Below are 20,771 nucleotides of genomic sequence, written 5' to 3' on the forward strand. Positions count from 1 at the left end.
TATAAGTGGATAAAGAAAATGTTACATATTATATATATTATGTATATAACGTTATATACATATATATGTATATATAAAGGAATACTATTCACTTTTTAAAAAGAGGAAAATCGGCCGGGCACACTGGCTCACGCCTGTAAATGCAGCACTTTTGAGAGGCCAAGGTGGGTGGATCACCTGAGGTCAGGAGTTCGAGATCAGCCAGATCAACATGGTGAAACCCTGTCTCTACTAAAAATACAAAAATTAGCCGATGTGGTGGCGCATGCCTATAATCCTAGCTACTTGGGAGGCTGAGACACAAGAATCGCTTGAACCGGGGAGGCAGAGGTTGCAGTGAGCTGAGACTGTGCCACTGCACTCCAGCCTAGGTGACAAGAGTGAAACTCCGTTTCAAAAAAAAAAAAAAAAAAAATAAGTAAATAGATTTTTTTAAAATACATAAAAAATAAAAATAAAACAAGGAAAATTCTGTCATCTGTGACAACATGGACAAACCGGGAGGACATTATGCTAAGTGAGAGAGGCCAGAAACAGAAAGATAAATACCAAATACCACATAAGTGGTATTTGTGGAATCTAAAAAAGTCTAACTCTCAAGAGGCAGAGAATGGTGTTTACCAGAGACTGAAAAATGGGGAAAAGGGAGATGTTAATTAAAACAGTACAAAATTTCAGTTAGTCAGGAGAAATAAACTTTGGTAATCGATTGCATAGAACAGCAACTACATAAATAATGTGTTGTATGTTTCAAAATTGCTAAAAGTAGATTTTAAACGTTTTCACCACAAAAAAGTGAGGTGATGGATTTAACTAGCTTGATTTAATCATTTCACATTGTAAACATAGATCAAAACAGCATATTGTACTCTATCAGTTTATAAAACATACAATTATTATTTGTCCATTTTTAAAAAGTTACTTTTCTCATACCTTATAACAAGGCTGGACTTCCTCAGGGGACACAGAGCAGAGTCCCCGCCCTCGGGAGCTCACACCCGATCCCCCACGCTCGCCCTTGCGGCCACACCTTGAACGCCCTCCCCGACCGACTCTACACTCAAACAGCCCGAGGCTTCGGGCAGCCTCGAGTTTGGATTCCCCTTCTCAGCCTTCTGGGGTCACTGAAACCCTCAGAACTCCGAGGACAAGTTGGACACGCCTTCGCCTCAGCCATCTTCGCCAGCGCAATAAGTCTCTGTGTCTGCACACTCCTGGTAGAGGGAAAACTAAAACCTCCGGGAGCCAGCCTCCGGCGGTGCCTGCACTCTTACCGGGATTTGGGGTTCCGAGCCACTTTTCCCACAAGCCTCCGCGGTCATGGAGCTTTAGGCTTAAACTACATTTCCCAGAGGGCAACGGGAACACCCAATCTATGGCTTCCCTTCTGTTTTCGCGTGGTTCTTTTGCAAGGTGGGTTGAACTCATTTCAGGATATAATGGGCACAGAGTATTCGCAGGCAGGGCTCTGGGCAATCAAGTTACGTTGGAGCCCAACTTAAACCAGCCGGGGTGGTGGAGGAAGCCCTTAAACCGTGGAAGCCTGTAGTGTGGATGGCCAGTTGTTATCGGAATCTCAGGCCCGTGGGTGCATGAACAGCAGAGGAGGAGATTTGAGTGCGCACGTGAGAGAATGTTGTATAAGTCAGATGGGGAATGTTTGAGAGTGTGTGACAGAGAAACTGCGTGCGAGAGGCTGGGATGTGCCTCCTTGACGGTGGGTGCTGTTGTGAGGCTGTGACAGGTGAGTGAGTGGCTGTGCTTGCGTGACGGGGATATGAGGTGCTTGTCCTTTTCGTGTACGTTGATTGCGGTGGCACTGCGGTGTCACTTTGAGTCGTGGCTGTAGGTTCCCGGCTGCTGCTTCTCTCCTCCCTCCTCACAGCTGCTTGCGGCTGACACACACAAAAAATGTCTGCAAGAGGGAAGTTGGATACTGAACTCTACATCAAGTTTTCCAGCAAGAAGGCATTGACTTGCTGTGAGATTGGAAACGCCTGGGAGGTTATTTCTTTGTGAGCTCTGAGAGCGAGCTACCTGTCTCAGAACCTCGTCTTTCCCAAAGCTCTGACCCCAGGAACCTGCTGTGAACTCATACCCAGATTCCAGCCTCTCTCCTACCTCCATGTGTTTTAACGCCAGGGAAGGCGTGGAGGGTATTGTGTAAGGAGGCATTCCGTGCTTCAAGGAAAGGCCTGATAACTCATGATTCTTTTCTCCCTCCCTGGTCCTGCTATTCCTCAAAAGGACTGTGATGAGGAGGAAAAAAATTCTTTCACATCTAAAAATCAATGTTTAGGCTAGTTGGCTTTTTTCCCTCCTAAGATTACTGGTTTTAGAGTATGCTTTACTTCATCTGAAATGTGTCTGAATGTCCTAATACTAATCTGCTTTCTTTCCAGTAGATGTTGGGAGCCATTGAGCTGAATCTCATTAACGTTCTCATATTTGTCCAGGTGTGGTGGCTCACGCCTGTAATCCCAGCATTTTGGGAGGCCAAGGCGGGCGGATCACTTGAGGTCAGGAGTTCGAGACCAGCCCGGCCAACATGACGAAACCCCATCACTACTAAAAATACAAAAATTAGTCTGGCGTGATGGTGCATGCTTGTAATCCCACCATCTTGGCCAGGCTGGTCTCGAACTCCTGACCTCATGATCCACCCGCCTCGGCCTCCCAAAGTGCTGGGATTACAGGCGTGAGCCACCGCGCCCAGCCTTATGTGGATTATTTTACTTCATCTTCAGACTATTTTATATGCTAAATGACATTCTCTCCCAATTTACCAATGAGACTTTAAGACACATTTTATTAAGTATCAGAGCTTAAATCTGAAAGTCATATCCTAAAAGACTAACAACAGAGTTTGTATTAGTTACTTCAAGAGACCACCTCTTAAATATTACTTTTTTTTTAAATTTTTTGAGACGGAGTCTCGCTCTGTCACCCAGGCTAGAGTGCAGTGGCGCGATCTCGGCTCACTGGAAGCTCTGCCTCCTGGGTTCACGCCATTCTCCTGCCTCAGCCTCTCCAAGTAGCTGGGACTACAGGTGCCCACCACCACGCCCAGCTAATTTTTTGTATTTTTAGTAGAGCCTGGGTTTCACCGTGGTCTCCATCCCCTGACCTCGTGATCCGCCCGCCTCGGCCTCCCAAAGTGCTGGGATTACAAGCGTGAGCCACCATGACCGGCTTTTTTTTTTTTTTTGAGACAGAGGCTTGCTCTATGGCCAGGCTGGAGTGCAGCGGCGCAGTCTCGGCTCACTGCAACCTCTGCCTCCCAAGTTCAAGCGATCCCCCTGCCTCAGCCTCCTGAGGTCCATTATATCATTATTATGTCTTTGCATCCTCATAGCTTAGCTTCCACTCATAAATGAGAACATGTAATGTTTGGTTTTCCATTCCTGAGTTACTTCACTTAGAATAATGGTCTCCAACTCCATTCAGGTTGCATCCAATGCTGTTATTTCATTCCTTTTTATGGCTGAGTAGTATTCCATAGTGTATATATATATGTGTACACACACCAAATTTTCTTTATCCACTTGTTGATGAGCATTTAGGCTGGTTCCATATTTTTGCAGTTGTGCTGCTATAAACATGTGTGTGCAAGTGTCTTTTTCATATAATTACTTCTGGCTGGGTGCAGTGGCTCACACCTGTAATCCCAGCATTTTGGGAGGCTGAGGCCAGCGGATCACTTAAGGCCAGGAGTTCGAGACCAGCCTGGCCAACATGGTGAGACTCCTGTCTCTATCATTGAAAAATAAAATAAAATAATTTTATATAATGACTTCTTTTCCTCTGGGTAGATGCCCATTAATGGGACTGCTGGATCAAATGGTACTTCTACTTTTAGTTTTTTAAGGAATCTTCATACTGTTTTTCATAGTGGTTATACTAGTTTTCATTCCCACTAGTAGTGTAGAAGTGTTCTCTCTTCACCACAACCATGGCAACATCTATTCTCTTTTGATTTTTTTAAATTATGGTCATTCTTAGAGCAGTAAGATGGTATCGCATTGTGATTTTTATTGGCATTTTCCTGATCATTAGTCATGTCGAGCATTTTTTCATATGTTTGTTGGCCATTTGTATATCTTCTTTTGAGAATTGTCTAGTCATATCCTTAGCCTACTTTTTGATGGGATTATTTGTTTTTTTTTCTTGCTGATTTGTTTGAGTTCCTTGTAGATTCTGGATGTCAGTCCTCTGTTGGATGTACAGTTTGTGAATACTTTTTCCTATCCCGTGGGTTGTCTGTTTACTCTGCTGATTATTTCTTTTGCTGTGCAGAAGCTTTTTAGTTTAATTAAGTCCCATCTATTTATCTTTGGTTGTGTTGCATTTGCTTTTGGGTTCTTTCTTGGTCATGAACTCTGCCTAAGCCAATGCCTAGAAGAGTTTTTCCAATGTTATCTTGTAGAATTTTTATGGTTTCAGGTCTTAGATTTAAGTCTTTGATCCATCTTGAGTTGATTTTTCTCTAAGGTGAGAGATGAAGCTCCAGTTTCATTCTTCTACACGTGGCTTGCCAATTATCCCGCACCATTTTTTGAATAGTGTGTCCTTTCCCCACTTTATGTTTTTGTTTACTTTGTTGAAGATCAGTTGGCTGTAAGTATTTGGCTTTATTCTGGGTTCTCTATTCTCTCCCATTGGTCTACATGCCTGTTTTTATACCAGTACCATGCTGTTTTGGTAACGATTGCCTTGTAGTATAGTTTGAAGTCAGGGAATGTTATGTCTCCAGATTTGTTCTTTTTGCTTAGTCTTGCTTTGACTATGCGGGCTCTTTTTTTGTTCCGTTTGCATTTTAGGATTGTTTTTTCTAGTTCTGTGAAGAATGGTGATGGTATTTTGATGGAAATTGCATTGAATTTATAGATCGCTTTTGGCAGTATGGTCATTTTCGCCATGCTGATTCTACCCATCCATGAGCATGGGATGTGCTTCCATCTGTTTGTGTCATCTGTGATTTCTTTCAGCAGTGTTTTGTAGTTTTCCTTGTAGAGATCTTTCACCTCCTTGATTAGGTATATTCCTAAGTTTGTTTGTTTTTGTTTTGTTTTGTTTTGTTTGTTTGTTTTTGCAGCTGTTGTAAAAGAGATTGAGTTCTTGATTTGATTCTCAGCTTAGCCGATGTTGGTATATAGCAATGCTACTGATTTGTGTACATTAATTTTGTATCTTGAAACTTTACTGTATTTATCAGATCTAGGGGCTTTTTGGATGAGTCTTTAGGGTTTTCTAGGTATATGATTATATCATCAGCAAACAGCAAGTTTGACTTCCTCTTTACCAATTTGGATGTCCTTTATTTCTTTCTCTTGTCTGATTGCTGTGTCTAGGACTAGTCACTACTTTAAAATGCCAATAATTCAGCAAGGACCATAAGTTGTAAATAGGAACGGGTAAGTCAGTGTATAGTGAAGACCACTAGAGAAATTCAGGTGGTGTGCCTTGGGAATTCATATGGAGGTGGCATTGATTAGATTCTGGTCATCATTGTAACTAAGCCCATGGAATCTATGTGGAAGTTATTGAATATATTCTGTAAGCTTTTACTGTCTAATTTTTTCTTCAAGTGATGTTAGATAAAAAGTGAAACCAGGCCAGGCGTGGTAGCTCATGCCTGTAATCCCAACACTTTGGGAGGTCTAGGAGGGAAGATCTCTTGAGCCCAGGAGTTTGAGACCAGCCTAGGTAACATAGTAAGACTCTGTCTCCAAAAAAAAATTTTTTAATTAGCCAGGCATGGTGGTGCACACCTTTAGTCCCAGCCACTCAGGAGGCTGAGGCAGTAGGATTACTTGAACCTAGAAGCTTGAGTTTGCAGTGAGCTATGATCACACCACTGTACTCCAGCCTGGGTGACAGAGCAAGACCCCTGCCCTTTAAAAAAAAAAAAAAAGAGAGTTTAGCAGTAGTCTGGATGACACTGTATGTGTGTGTGTACACATGTATTTTTTAAGTTAATGTATGAACAATGTTAAAATGATTATGAAATGTATTCAAAAAAGAAAATCAAGATAGCAACTAAAAGAAAAGTAATGGTAACATATGATCATGTTATAATGTAACAGAATAAATAGATTACCAGACTTTCTCAATGTATTGATGTCCTACAGCCTGTGCCTCAATGCTTGTCTGTCTTTTTAATGATCCAATGATATTGCACATTCTGTTTTTTTCATCTTAATTTTCTGTGGACAGTATATCTAAAATTTTTAAATTTTATTAAATACATTTCCCTACTTAGCATCTGATAGCTTCTTGGTATTCTATTACATGTATATTTTGTCTTTAGCAAGGCAGTTTGTACTCAACACAGAACCAGGCCTAAGCATTTCCTCCTGTGCTGTGTTCTCGCTCATATTTTGACCAATTTCAACTGATTCTGATGCCATAGAAGAGGTTCTAGTTTGAGGCCAGGCGTGGTAGCACATGCCTGTAATCTGAATAGTTTGGGAGGCCAAGGCGGATAAATCACCTGACGCCAGGAGTTCAAGACCAGCCCCGCCAACATAATGAAATCCCGTCTCTACTAAAAATACAAAAAAAATTAGCTAGGTGTGGTGGTGCGCACCTGTAGTCCCAGCTTGGGTGGCTGAGGCAGGAGAATCACTTGCCTGGGAGGCAGAGGTTGCAGTGAGCCAAGATCTCACCACTGCACTCCAGCCTGGGCAACAGAGCGAGACTTCATCTCAGAAAAAAAAAAAAAAAAAGCTTCTAGTTTAAACGATAAGTCCTCCCTCAGCCTTGGAAGGTGGGAATGAAGGCAAGTAAATTTTCTCATGGAGAAACTGAGCAGCCTAATCTCAAGTCTAGATCAGCCTTCCCAAATTGGAGGCTTGTCTAGAAAACCTCTTGCTATCTTGTCTGGATCTGGCTTTAGTGAGCCGGTGACTTACTCTAAAACTACCTTTGTATAGCTGGGTTTCCTGGGGTGTGAGGGAGTGCTTAGATTCATTGTCTGTTTTTCCCTAAGTTATGTGTTCAGTTGTGAGGGATTAATTTGGAAGGAGAAATAGAGGAGCAGAAAGATTTTATTAAATTAAGTCATATTGGGAACACTAACATCTCTTTTCTTCTCTCAGCTCTGGATTCTCTGGAGTTTGAATGTTTCCAGTATTGGAACCCCACCGAGTAGGACTGATCAGGTCTTACAATTCTAAAACCATGACCTGTGTAAGTTGATTATTCTGTTTCCTTGCAATATCATGATCATAGGTTATGTGGATTTTTTCATTAACCTAAGGCTTCCTATTTAAGAAGGCCTCCTTCAGTTATCTGTCCCCACTTTCTTCTAATTTAGTGAATAGTGATAGCAAATAACTCAGTTTTCTCCCTATGAGTATTTTCTGTCCACTTTCATATTTATTGTCAAATGTATTTAATACTCGTGCTTATTCTTCAACCAAAGTCTATGATAGAGCAGTAAAGGAGTGAAGTCTCAACAGGGAACTATTTGAGCTTCCTTTATAGGTCCTTAGTTTGGTGAATTAGAGATGTTGGTCCTATTTGGATACCACAGGTAGGCCTTGACATTCTCCACAGACCTGAGTTTTTTGGGCAAATAAGATGGGATTTGGTTATCAATTGGTCTGTCTTAGTATGTGATGAGATCTCATATTCTTCGAGAATTTTAGAATTGTTGGAGATAAACCATGGATCTTGCCAAGGAATTACCAAGAGACAAGTTTTTATTTTGTGGTTGAATATGTTCTGCTGAACTTGGGAGACATCTTTTTGATTATGAGTCATCCTATATCAGTATCCATTCTGGAACAAGAAAAGTATTAAGTGATGGGAAATGGTGATGAATGAGAATATTATCCTAAGGAGTAAATATGTTGATTTCCAGAACTGGGGAAGACCTTTGAAGTTTTGTCCAACAAAGTATATGAAGGTAGGCTAGCTATGGTGGCTCATACCTATAATCCCAGCACTTTGGGAGGCCAAGGCAGGAGGATCACTTGAGGCCAGGAGTTTGAGACCCCTTGCAAAAAAAGTGAGACCCCCATCTCTACAAAAAAAGTACAAAAATCAGCTGGGCGTGGTGGCTTGCACCTGTAGTCCCAGTTACTCAGGAGGCTATGGCAGGAGGATTGCTTGAGCATGGGAGGTCAAGGCTGCAGTGAGCTGTGATTGTGTCACTGCACTCCAGCCTGGGCAACAGAATGAGCCTGTCTCAAAAAAAAAAAAAAAAAAAAAGATTTAAAAAATGTACATGAAGGTAAAACATGGATTAACGATGGAGTAAGTCTGAAATATTCATAATAAAATTGATTGTTGCACAGTCAGTAAAAAATATATTTGTCAAAATAAAGAAAAATGCTTATTATGTGCTCTGACATAATGATGTAACTTGAGGCTTGTGGAAATGTCTAAATGTTCTGCAGAAGCTTTTTTTTTTTTTTTTTTTTTTTAATATGGAGCTTGGCCAGGTGCAGTGGCTCACGCCTGTAATCCCAGCACTTTGGGAGGCTGAGGCACGCGGATTGCTTGAGCCCAGGAGTTTGAGACCAGCCTGGGCAACATGGTGAAACTCTGTCCCTACAAAAAATACAAAAATTAGCTGGGCAGGTCCTGCACACCTGTAGTACCAACTACTTGAAAGGCTGAGATGGGAGAATCAACCTGGGCCTGGGAGGTCAAGGATACAATGAGCCATGTTTGAGTCACTGCACTCCAGCCTGGGCAGGAGTGAGACCCCATCTCAAAAAAAAAAAAAAACTAGCACAAAACAATAAAATATTGGAGATTATTAAATTTGGCAAGGACATCTCATTTTTCTAACTTTAAAGGAAAAATAGTTTAGAAACTCATGTTTATTGGGAATTTACAGATCACATGACTAGCAGACTATGTAGTTGTGTCCTTAATACTTTATTGAATTTTATTTTATCCATTCCTCAGAAGTTCTGAATTATTGTGGTAACCTCCAACATGCAGAAACATTTGTCTGTGGCAATAGGATCCTTTACGAATATGTAGACACGTTGCTTTAGTCTGCTACCAGTCATTAGCCACATATACTATATCAGTCCTTTTCTCTAATGTGCTCTTCTAATCTCCTGTCTTTCCATCTTTGAAATGTTTTTAAAATTTTGTAATGCATGGGTTTGCAGTTTCAGGAATTAGTGACATTCAGGGATGTGGCCATAGACTTCTCTCGACAGGAGTGGGAATACCTGGACCCTAATCAGAGGGACTTATACAGGGATGTGATGTTGGAGAACTATAGAAACCTGCTCTCACTGGGTAAGTTTATTTGCCTCAAGTAATTTAAAATGTGATCTATGATATGTTACCTTTCAACACAGTGAATTTCAAGGCCGTATTTCAAGACATAGTTGAATTTCTCCTTCCTGTTCTTAGAGGAATATTTCAGCTCCGCCTGTTTGACAATGGCTGTGCCACCAAGCACCATCATTTTCTTCATCCTTTAGAGATAGTCACATATTCTCCTGCCCCTTATGATTGCCTCCTTTCCTTAATATCCAAGGGGCTGGATTAAAATTATATATTATTATTATTAAATTATATATTATTAGTCCATGAATAACCATTGTCCAGGAATCCTGGTTTCCCATTGTGCATATTTCCAGAATTCCTATAGATATGCTGTGCCATCATCTGATCCACCTGCAAGGACAAAAGATGCAGATTCATGATTTACTCTGAGTATAAGAAGAACCCCTGTGACTTATATAGTGCTGGATTAGATGAACAATATTTATTGAAAACTGGAGAGTCCACATTTCATTTCCTGTAGCCAATCTGTATGATTTATTGTTGAAAGTTATAATTCATGAGCTTTGCGTTGAGTTTGAATGAAGATTTTATATATCAGTCGGGATGCTATTTTTTCTCTCATACAGAAATAATAAAATAATTATAATTGGTACAATTGTGCTCATTATGTCCCCAGCCACTCTTTGGAAGGGAAGGGGAATATATATATATAATAACAATCCTCAAAGAACTGTGTGATAGTATTATTGTTATTATCTTATTTATTTATTTATTTTTTCGAGACTGGATCTTGCTCTGTTGCCTAGGCTGGAGTGCAGTCATAGCTCACTGTAGCCTTGACCTCCTGGGCTCAAGGGATCCTCCCGCCTCAGCCTCCTTAGTAGCTGGGACTATAGATGTACCACCATGCCTGACTAATTTTTTTTTTTTTTTTTTTTTGTAGAGATGAGGTCTCGCTGTGTTGCCCAGGTTGGTCTCAAACTCCTGGTCTCAAGTGATCCTCCTACCTCGACCTTCCAAAATGCTGGGATTACAGGCGTGAGCCACCGCACCTAGCCAATAGTAGTAGTATTATGCCCAGTTTATTTGCCAAATTGGAATAATGAGTTGAAGTCACATGGCCAAAGTCACAAGGTTGGTAGATTTAAGAGGAATAATTTGTGCCCCAGCCTTCTGGCTCCAGAGAACTTCACAGCTACTTTGAGGTGGTAATATTTGGAAAGAGACATTTTATAAGGTCACAGGTTAAACTTTCTCCTCAGAGACCACGTGTGTATGAGTTTACATTAAAATAAGATTTTACTGTACCTGCTTCATTTCTTCAATCATCTCGCCCCTATTTTATTTGAAGTCCTTAGTTCATTGTAAATTTAACCAAAGCTCAAAGGTTTCTGTTACCTTTGTTTTTATTTTTATACCATGTGGCATTTCTTTTCTTATAAGGAGGACATTCCATTTCTAAACCAGTTGTGGTTGATTTACTGGAGCGAGGAAAAGAGCCCTGGATGATTTTGAGGGAAGAAACAGAGTTCACAGGTAAGGAAGGCAGGGCACCCCATCAGGGCCGGCCACAGTCCATGGGGTAAGAGAAAGGAGACACTTTTGTGTTGTTCATGAAGCCTTCCTCCAAGGCACCCAGACTTGTGGAGCAAAGGCCTACAACCTGGTTGGGAATAAAGATTGCAGCGTAAGCTATGAAAGAAGCTTCAACTTTACCCCATTTACCAATCACCTTCTTTCTTTTATATTTCAAACCCGTTTTCAGTGATGGGGGCTTTCTTTTTTCTTTTTTTTTTTTTTTTTCCGAGACAGAGTCTTGCTCTGTTGCCCGGGCTGGAGTGCAGTGGCTTGATCTCCACTCATTGCAACCTCCACCTCCTGGGTTCAAGTGATTCTCCTGCCTCAGCCTCCCAAGTAGCTGGGATTACAGGTGTGTACCACCATGCCCAGCTAATTTTTGTATTTTTAGTAGAGACATGGTTTCACCATGTTGGCCAGGCTGATCTCGAACTCCTGACCTTGTGATCTGCCCGCCTCGGCCTCCCAAAATGCTGGGATTACAGGTGTGAGCCACTACACCCAGCCTCTTTTTTCTTTAATGCAATATTTTACCTGTATTTTGGATTCAACTGTTTTTCCAGCTCCCCTTTTGCACACACACACACAACACACATATCAATGTAGTGATCATGAGGAAGACATGTAAGGTCCTTATCCTCATGGAAATTTACATTGTACTAAAGAACACATAAAAATAAACCATAAGGTCCTTATCCTCATGGAAATTTACATTGTACTAAAGAACACATAAAAATAAAATAAATAGCTGGGCACAGTGGCTTACGCCTATAATCCCAACACTTTGAGAGGCTGAGGCGGGTGGATCAGGAGGTCAGGAGTTCAAGACCAGCCTGGCCGATCTTGAATGGTAAAACCCCGTTTCTGCTAAAAATACAAAAATTAGCCAGGCATGGTGGCAGGTGCCTGTAATCCCAGCTATTTGGGAGGCTGAGGCAGGAGAATTGCTTGAACCCGGGCGGCAGAGGTTGCAGTGAGCTGAGATCACGCCATTGCACTCCAGCCTGGGTGACAGAGTGAGACTCTGTCTCAAAAATAAAATAAAATAGGCCAGGTGCGGTGGCTCACGCCTGTAATCCCAGTATTTTGGGAGACCGAGATGGGCGGATCACGAGGTCAGGAGATTGAGACCATCCTGGCTAACACGGTGAAACCCCATCTCTACTAAAAATACAAAAAAAATTAACCGGGCGTAGTGGCAGGCGCCTGTAGTCCCAGCTACTCGGGAGGCTGAGGCAGGAGAATGGCGTGAACCCGGGAGGTGGAGCTTGCCATGAGCCGAGATCGCGCCACTGCACTCCAGCCTGGGTGACTGAGCGAGACTCCGTCTCAAAAAAATAAAAAATAAAATAAAATAAAATAAACAGGCAAACAACTACTATTAGGCAGTGGAATAAGCAATGGTAGAAAATAAGCAGAGATTAGGCCATTTTGGATGAGATGGCTGGGGACAGCTTCTTTGGGGCAGTAGTATTTGGAAAGAGACATGGTATAAGGTCATAAGCCATGTGTTTATCTGGGGAAGAATATTCCAAGCTGAATAAAGAGCTTAGAAGGCTAAGGGGATGGCTGAGGCATTGGAGGGAAGGAGTAAGGAGAGTCAAGGGAGGGGAATAGAGAGAGCTATGTGAGTCTGAGGAGCACCAAAGTAGACCAGAATAGAGATCCTAACAGGAGAGTGACAAGAATGAGGTCACACTGTTAGGAGGAGTCAGATCACATAAGGTATTGTTGAATTTGAATTGTTGGGAATAAGAAGGATTAGAAACAATGATGTAATTGTTTTCAAGGCATTTTTAAAAACATCACACAGATTCAGAGAACAACATATAACAAATGTGTAGCTTACTGAGTCTTATAAGTTAAACAATCATGTCACCACAACCATGTCAGGAGTTAAAACTTAAAAAAATTTTTTTATTTTAATATAATTTTAGAGTTACAGTAAGGTTATAATAATGACATACAAGATTCTTTTATACCCTCCAAGCAATATTTCTAAACAAGGAGAGAGTTTCTAGTTAATTCTGAAGTCCTCCACATGTCTGCAACCAGTCACAATCTTCTTCCTCCTGCTAAGTGTCACCACTATTCTGATTTTAATGGTAATAAGTTCCTTCCTTTTATTCTTTCTCCAATTTCAAGTCTTTTTAAGTTTTCGCAAGTCTCTAAGTTTTGTCTTCATCTTTCTTTGTGTTCCTAACCCTTTATTTGCTGAAGAAACATCTTCCATTTTAGATTTTGCTGATGCCATGCCTGAGATTTGCTTAAGTATGTTCTCTGACCTCTCTATATCCTCTGAATGAGTAGAGGGGTCAAGAGGCTTACGTATCTGAGTCCAGAGCTCATACTGCTCACTGCACAACTGCCAGTAAGTCAAGAGACAAGGTGTTAGGGCAAGGAACTTTATGTCAGAGAGCCAGCAAATGGAGAAGATGGCAGACTAATGTCCTAAAGAACCACCTTAAAAGGCATGAATCTCATGCCGTTTTTTATGTCGGGGAAGGGGGAACTAGGAGGAGGTTGAAGTCAGGAGGTGACTGGTGACTACAGATACCTGGGCATCAGTAGGGGTCTGAGAAGGTTGCACAACGTTGTCCTTGGTCAGATCACAATGCTCCTATAAATCTTTAACATAACATTGTTACTTGTATGTACACCCTCCCTGTCTCCTTGGGAATTATTAATAGTTTTGGAACGGGATTATTATCCTTGCTTTAAAGTTATACTGTAAACTAAATCCTCCCATAGTTAACTTGGCCAGCGTGCAGGAATGAGCAAACGCCATTAGCTTGTGATGTTAGAAGCAAGGTGGAGTCAGCTATGCTAGATTTATCTCACTGTTACACTTAATCGATTTTGATTCAGTTTATTTTATTTATTTATTTTTTTGCAAGACAACTTCCTGGCCAGTATTGTATGCATCCTATGTTGGCACTTTTCCTGCTCCCCTCATACCAGAGAGAGCTGGGCTTATGGTTTACTGTGTTAAAGGAAAACACCACCTCTAAAGAGCTTTATATAGTGTCTCAAAGGCGGAAGGGCAAGGATGGCTTTTACTGAGAATTAAAAGTTTGGTTTAAGCCTGGTCTTCATGCGGGGACTTGATTAGGATTAGGTAAAGATGAAGACACCACAGTGGAGAATTAGTGGAAACAGCTAGGTTAGAATTTTGAGGTTAGGAATTGAAAATTTTCTAGAGTACAAACTGTTGATGTTTGCCATTTAAGAGTCGATGGATCTTTCAGGAACTTCCAGTAATGAACAATGAAGCCATTTGCCTGTGCAAGAAACTTCCAGAACAGTAAAATTGTGCTGAGGAAAAGAGTGGGATATGTTTATGTAGACAGTAAGCTACCTGTGGGGGGGTTGGTAGGTCCACTTCTCTGTTTCAAGGCTGAGTGTGGGAGTGAATGGTTTAGGTTCTCAGCATAAACTTTCTGGTTGTCTCTCTTTCTGTGATTTTTAGCAGGCATGTATGCTCAGTGCCTGGATGTATTAATTCATCAGACGTTCCAAAATGTTCATATTCTAATTCTAACATTTATTTTTCATTTATTATGTACAAATATAAACAATTTTTTACATCACCTACTATTTGGTAACTATTGATACCATTTGGAAAATAAAGGCTGATCAATATTTGGTCTTTCTCTTTTCTTTCTTTCTTTTTTTTTTTTTTTTTTGAGATGGAGTTTCGCTCTTGTCACCCAGGCTGAAATGCAATGGTGCGATCTTGGCTCATTGCAACCTCCTCCTCCTGGGTTCAAGCCATTCTCCTGCCTCAGCCTCCCAAGTAGCTGGAATTACAGGCATGCAACACCATGCCCGGCTAATTTTTATATTTTTAGTAGAGACGGGGGTTTTGCCATGTCAGCCAGGCTGGTCTCGAACTCCTGACCTCAGATGATCCACCCGACTTGGCTTCCCAAAGTGTTAGGATTACAGGCATGAGCCACCGTGCCTGGCCCCTAGGATCCTTTGTAGGTAACTAGACAGTTTTTGTTTTTGTTTTTGAGATGGAGTTTTGCTCTTGTTGCCCAGGCTGGAGTGCAATGGCACAAACTCAGCCCACTGCAACCTCCATCTCCCAGGTTCAAGCGATTCTCCTGCTTCAGCCTCCTGAGTAGCTGGGATCACAGGCATGTGCCACCATGCCCAGCTAATTTTGTACTATTAGTAGATATGAGGTTTCTCCATGTTGGTCAGGCTGGTCTCGAACTCCCAACCTCAGGTGATCCACCTGCCTCGGCCTCCCAAAGTGCTGGGATTACAGGCATGATCCACTATGCCCAGCCTTAGACAGTTATTTTATTGCCAGTCTTCTCCCATCTGATATGACAAAGTGTTGCAGGCTTATCTTGTACGTTTCCTGTACCAAAGCTTTTAGTCAGCCATAAGTTTGTGAACTGTTGGGTTCTTTTAGTGGGAAATGGTATTTTAAGGCCACAGTCTAGCCTCTAGAAGTGCCCATTTTTCTGGGTTGAAGATTGTTATAGGCGTTTTACCAGCTAGATAGAAAAATCTGTAAGTGACCGGGCATGATGGCTCATGCCTGTAATCCCAGCACTTTGGGAGGCTGACCTGAGGTCAAGAGTTCAAGTCCAGCCTGGCCAACATGGTGAAACGCCATCTCTACTGAAAATACAAAAATGAGCCTGGCATTGTGGCGGCTACCTGTAATTCCAGCTACTGGGGAGGCTGATGCAGGAGAATCACTTGAATCCAGGAGGCGGAGGTTGCAGCGAACAGAGATCATGCCACTGCACTCCAGCCTAGGAGACAAGAGTGAAACTCCATCTCAAAAAAAAAAAAAAAAAAAAAAGGCCAGGCGCGGTGGCTCACGCCTGTAATCTGAGCACTTTCAGAGGCCGAGGCGGGCGGATCACGAGGTCAGGAGATCGAGACCATCCTGGCTAACACAGTGAAACCCCATCTCCACAAAAAATACAAAAAATTAGTCGGGTGTGGTGGCAGGCACCTATAGTCCCAGCTACTCGGGAGGCGGAGGCAGGAGAATGGCATGAACCCAGGAGGTGGAGCTTGCAGTGAGCTGAGATAGCGCCACTGCAGTCCAACCTGGGTGAAAGAGCGAGACTCCGTCTCAAAAGAAAAAAAAAATGACTCACACCTGTAATCCCAGCACTTTAGGAGGCCGAGGCGGGCAGATCACGAGGTCAAGAGATCGAGACCATTCTGGCCAACATGGTGAAACCCCGTCTCTACTAAAAGTACAAAAATTAGCTGGGTGTGGTGGCCACTGGTCTGTAGTCCCAGCGACTCGGGAGGCTGAGGCAGGAGAATTGCTTGAATCCGGGAGGTGGAGGGTGCAGTGGGCCAAGATCAGGCCACTGCACTCCAGCCTGGTGACAGAGTGGCACTCTGTCTTAAGAAAAAAAAAAAAACTGTAAGTATACATATATGTATGTGTTTACATATTTACATAAAAATAAATTACCTAATGAGTTTATATGGCAACTTCCTGGCCAAACTTAGAACTAAATGGTGTTTAATTGAAATTTTCTGTCTTTGATCTGTATCTCTTTTCCTCAGTACCAATTCTCCAATACTCCAGTGATGATAAAATTAAAATACCACGCAAGTATTCATTTCCTTTATTCTATTTTTTTTTTTTTTTTTTTTGAGACAGAGTTTCACTCTTGTCGCCCTGGCTGGAGTGAAATCGTGCGATCTCGGCTCATCGCAACCTCTGCCTCCTGGGTTCAAGTGAGTCTCCTGCCTCAGCCTCCAGAGTAGCTAAGATTACAGGCATGCGATACCATGCCCGGCTAATGTTGTATTTTTAGTAGAGATGGGGTTTCTCCATGTTGGTCAGGCTTGTCTTAAACTCCCAACCTCAGGTGACCTGCCCACCTTGGCCTCCCAAAGTGCTGGGATTACAGTCTTGAGCCCCGGTACCCGGCCCTGATATTTACTCTTAACCTAAATATATATTTTTTATATATATATAAATATAGTTGTTGTTGGGTATTTGGTGCTCAGCACCCTGTGGCATGGCTGCAGTGATTCATGCACATGAGACTCAGCCTTCCAGGAGCTCTCTTTTCTGCAGGTGCTAGAGCTCAAGTGCTAGGAAATGAGATCCACACAGCAAGAGTGTGGGCCTCCCCTGACTTAAGAAGACTGGTTTGGCCAGGCACGGTGGCTCATGCCTGTAATCCCAGCACTTTGGGAGGCCAAGGCAGGTGGATCGCTTGAGGTCAGGAGTTCGAGACCAGCCTGGCCAACATGGTGAAACCCCGTCTCTAGCAAAAATATAAAAAATTAGCCGGGTGTGGTGGTGCATGCCTGTAATCCCAGCTACTCAGGAGGCTGAGGCAGGAGAATCACTTGAACCAGGGAGTTGGAGGTTGCGGTGAGCCGAGATTGCGCCACTGCACTCCAGCCTTGGTAACAGTATGAGAATGGTCTCAAAAAAAAAAAAAAAGACTGGCTCCATAGGTTGGTACAATATCTGGTGTGAGGATTCTTTAGTCATCGTTTCCAGGGTCTTTCAAGGACATGCCCATTTAAAAAGAAATATAGTCAAAGAAACCCTAAATACGGTGCTGTCTTCATCTAACCCCTAGTTCACACTCTGAGGTGCAACTTGCCAATCAGTGTCATTGTTGTCATAAATAATGAAACTTATTAACATAGTTGATACATTCTATTTTTAGGGAAGCAGCCTTAGAGAGTTAGCCTAAGAGTACATCCTCATGCAGAATGGGATTCCCATTCTGTTTAATGTTTAATAACAGAACATTAAAAAATGTATTGTTAACCCTTTGCCCACATTACCCAAGTGATTTCACAATACTCTAAGAATATTATCAAATACACAGTCCACATCCAAATTTCTCCCAATTATCCCAATAATGTCCTTTTATAAATTTTAAAATCTAGGATCAACTGAAGGAACATCTGTCATACTTACTCACCAAATCTATTTAATATGTTTAAATTCAGAGCATCTTCCTTCATGAAACTGACATCTTTGCAAAGTCCAGTCCACTTGATTTCTTTTTAGAATGTCCTACAGTCTGCAATGTATTATCACTTCCTTATGATTAAATTCAAGCCAAACATATTTTGAAAAATTGCCCCCAGGTGATGTTCTATTCTTCCCATTGTATCACATGAGGAGACAATAATAGTTTGTTCCACTGGCAATGCTAATATGATAATTTGGTGAAATAAGAATTTGTGCCTTAGGCAATGCTAATATGATATAACTTGTTTGAGATGCTTTCCATACTTGTATCTGTCCGGGCCAAGGAAAAACTTCTTTTTCACCTTCTGAAGTTTCACTGAAAATCACTGACAAAAGGCAGATTGAGGAGAAAAGGCATACAAATTGATCTAATCATACTTCTTCATGACACAGGAGCCTTTAGAAAGAAGATCCAGGCCGGGCGCGGTGGCTCACGCTTGTAATCCCAGCACTTTGGGAGGCCGAGGCGGGCGGATCACGAGGTCAGGAGATCGAGACCACGGTGAAACCCCGTCTCTACTAAAAATACAAAAAAATTAGCTGGGCGTGGTGGCGGGCGCCTGTAGTCTCAGTAGACACAGCTACTCGGAGAGGCTGAGGCAGGAGAATGGTGTGAACCCGGAAGGCGGAGCTTGCAGTGAGCCAAGATTGTGCCACTGCACTCTAGCCTGGGCGACAGAGCAAGACTCCATCTCAAAAAAAAAAAAAGAAAGAAAGAAAGAAAGAAGATCCAAAGGTACAGGGGAAATTACCTATTTTTATGCTTAGGTTTAACAAAGTATGGACAGCTATGTAGAAACAGGATTGGACAAAAAGGGTGTGATGTAATGTTAATAGCCTGAGTAGGGAAACCCAGCAAGGCCTGTTTGTCTAGGTTCTTCTCGGCCTCTCAGAACACGTATTCCTTCCTTCTGGAATGGGGTACTCTCTCTGGAATGGGGGTCTTATGACCAACAGTCAAAGTAGGCCAGGGAATTTTTTATGGCCAGTTTTTACCCAAAAAGGGAGGGGAAAGTTAGAGTAATATTTTTAGGTTTTATGAGTAGCTCTGGGGACAAGGGGTTCTGGTTTCCATGACTTGCCTTGGGGAAGAGGGATTCTAGTCTTTATGGTTAGCCTAGGAGGAGAAAGGGACTGCGAGACAGGAGGGCAAGAGAAGGTCCGAGAAAAAACTTTTGCTTCTGAGGTTGCTTTTGCGGACTTCATTTTGTGGTATTATTTTGTGAGTCCCAGGAAAACAATACAGATATCCTATTTCTCCTCCAACTTTTACACCCCCGCATCCCCGCCACAGATTTTAGCTTCCAACAGTAGATTTTGCTTATACCAGTTCTTTTTTTTTTCTTTTTGAGACAGAGCCTCACTTTGTCACCCAGGCTAGAGTGCAGGTGCAGTGGTGCTATCTTGGCTCACTGCCACCTCTGCCTCCCAGGCTCAGGCTGGGATTACAGGCGCTGTAGCTAGGATTACAGGCTTGTGCCACCACCCCCAGCTAATTTTTGTAGTTTTAGTAGAGATGGGTTTTCACCATGTTGGGCAGGCTGGTCTTGAGCCCCTGACCTCAGGTCATCTACCTGCCTCAGCCTCCCAAAGTGCTGGGATTACAGGCGTGAGCCACTGCGCCCGGCCTGCTTGTACCCATCTTTAATGCAACATTTGCCTACTGATGATTTTGCATTAACCTCCTACATTTATTAGCTGGAAACTTTTTTTTTTTTTTTTTTTGAGACAGAATCTCACTCTGTTGCCCAGGCTGGAGTGCAATGGCGCGATCTCAGCTCACTACAACCTCCACCTCCCAGGTTCAAGTGATTCTTCTGCCTCAGCCTCCTGAGTAGCTGGAATTACAGGCATGCACCACCACGCCTGGCTAATTTTTGTATTTTTAGTAGAGACGGGATTTCACCATGTTGGTCAGGCTGGTCTCGAACTCCTTACCTTGTTATCCACCCACCGCGGCCTCCCAAAGTGCTGGGATTACAGGCTTGAGCCACCGCACCTGGCCCATTAGCTGGAATTCTTCTGTAAGAAGGAATACTCCCTTTTTCCTCTGTTTATTCAATTATGTATATCAATATGGACTCATAGATGTTTATTTTATTCCATGAGTTATAATCCAATACTATCCTTAGTTATTTTTCTTCTGCTTTGGCCATTGGGAACTCTTTCAAGTTGGCATCTGTGCCTCTTCAACCTGCTCACCTTTAGTGAGCATTTCTTATTTTCTGGCACTACAAGTTGTTAATCTAGGATTATCTTATATTTTCTTTGCCATGGCCCTGGAATCAGCCACTTTTGTAAGGAGCACCAGTTCCTTTTACTGGGAACGCCATTTAGAAATCCAGATCTAGGCTTAGGTATGCTAATTGCTCCTGGACCCTCTTAGTGCTAGGCCCTCTTCACTTATTGAACTGGCAGGTATGTACGTATGTGTGGCAATGTGGCCAATCACCCTGGAGTATTTTCCTGTTCTTTTGAAGCTGCAACACCAGAACATGCTTTATACAAGTCTTAAAACTCCAAATCATGTGTGTGAACATTGTCAGTCTTTATAGTTTGCATTTCTTATCACTGAAGCTGAGAAAAATAATTTTCTACATTTCATCTTGTCCAAATTTTACATATACTAAAGGAATTGCCACACTGGCAGTAATATATAATCATTTATCCAGTTGCAGTGAAAATGAACAAAGACCAGTGAAGGTTGATATGCCATTATTAAATTAGGATAAAGAAACCAACAATGTAAGTTTTACACTCTAACTTAAACTATAATTTTTATTTTTATTTATTTATTTATTGAGACGGAGTCTTGCTGTGTTGCCCAGGCTGGAGTGCAGTGGCGCGGTCTTGGCTCACTGCAAGCTCCACCTCCTGGGTTCACGCCATTCTCCTGCCTCAGCCTCCCAAGTAGCTGGGACTACAGGCGCCCACCACC

General features: G+C 42.2%; 1 protein-coding gene across 3 annotated transcripts in view; it reads left to right on the forward strand.

Annotated features, from left to right (window-relative positions):
• The first annotated feature begins 407 nt into the window (after positions 1–407).
• The window catches only part of ZNF573 (zinc finger protein 573), a 41,362-nt gene continuing 20,998 nt past the window's right edge, over positions 408–20,771 (forward strand). For 2 of the 3 annotated variants that reach the window (XM_030822251.1, XM_003252677.4), the window contains exons 1-4: positions 408–1,413; positions 7,101–7,191; positions 9,135–9,267; positions 10,705–10,797. In XM_030822251.1, coding sequence (XP_030678111.1) covers positions 7,123–7,191; positions 9,135–9,267; positions 10,705–10,797 — 295 coding nt within the window. In that variant the 5' untranslated portion in view covers positions 408–1,413; positions 7,101–7,122. The remainder of the gene's footprint in view (positions 1,414–7,100; positions 7,192–9,134; positions 9,268–10,704; positions 10,798–20,771) is intronic. The other variant, XM_030822252.1, reaches the window with a different exon arrangement.

The sequence above is a fragment of the Nomascus leucogenys genome, chromosome 11 (genome assembly GCF_006542625.1).
Source record: "Nomascus leucogenys isolate Asia chromosome 11, Asia_NLE_v1, whole genome shotgun sequence".
NCBI classification, from domain to species: Eukaryota; Metazoa; Chordata; class Mammalia; order Primates; family Hylobatidae; genus Nomascus; species Nomascus leucogenys.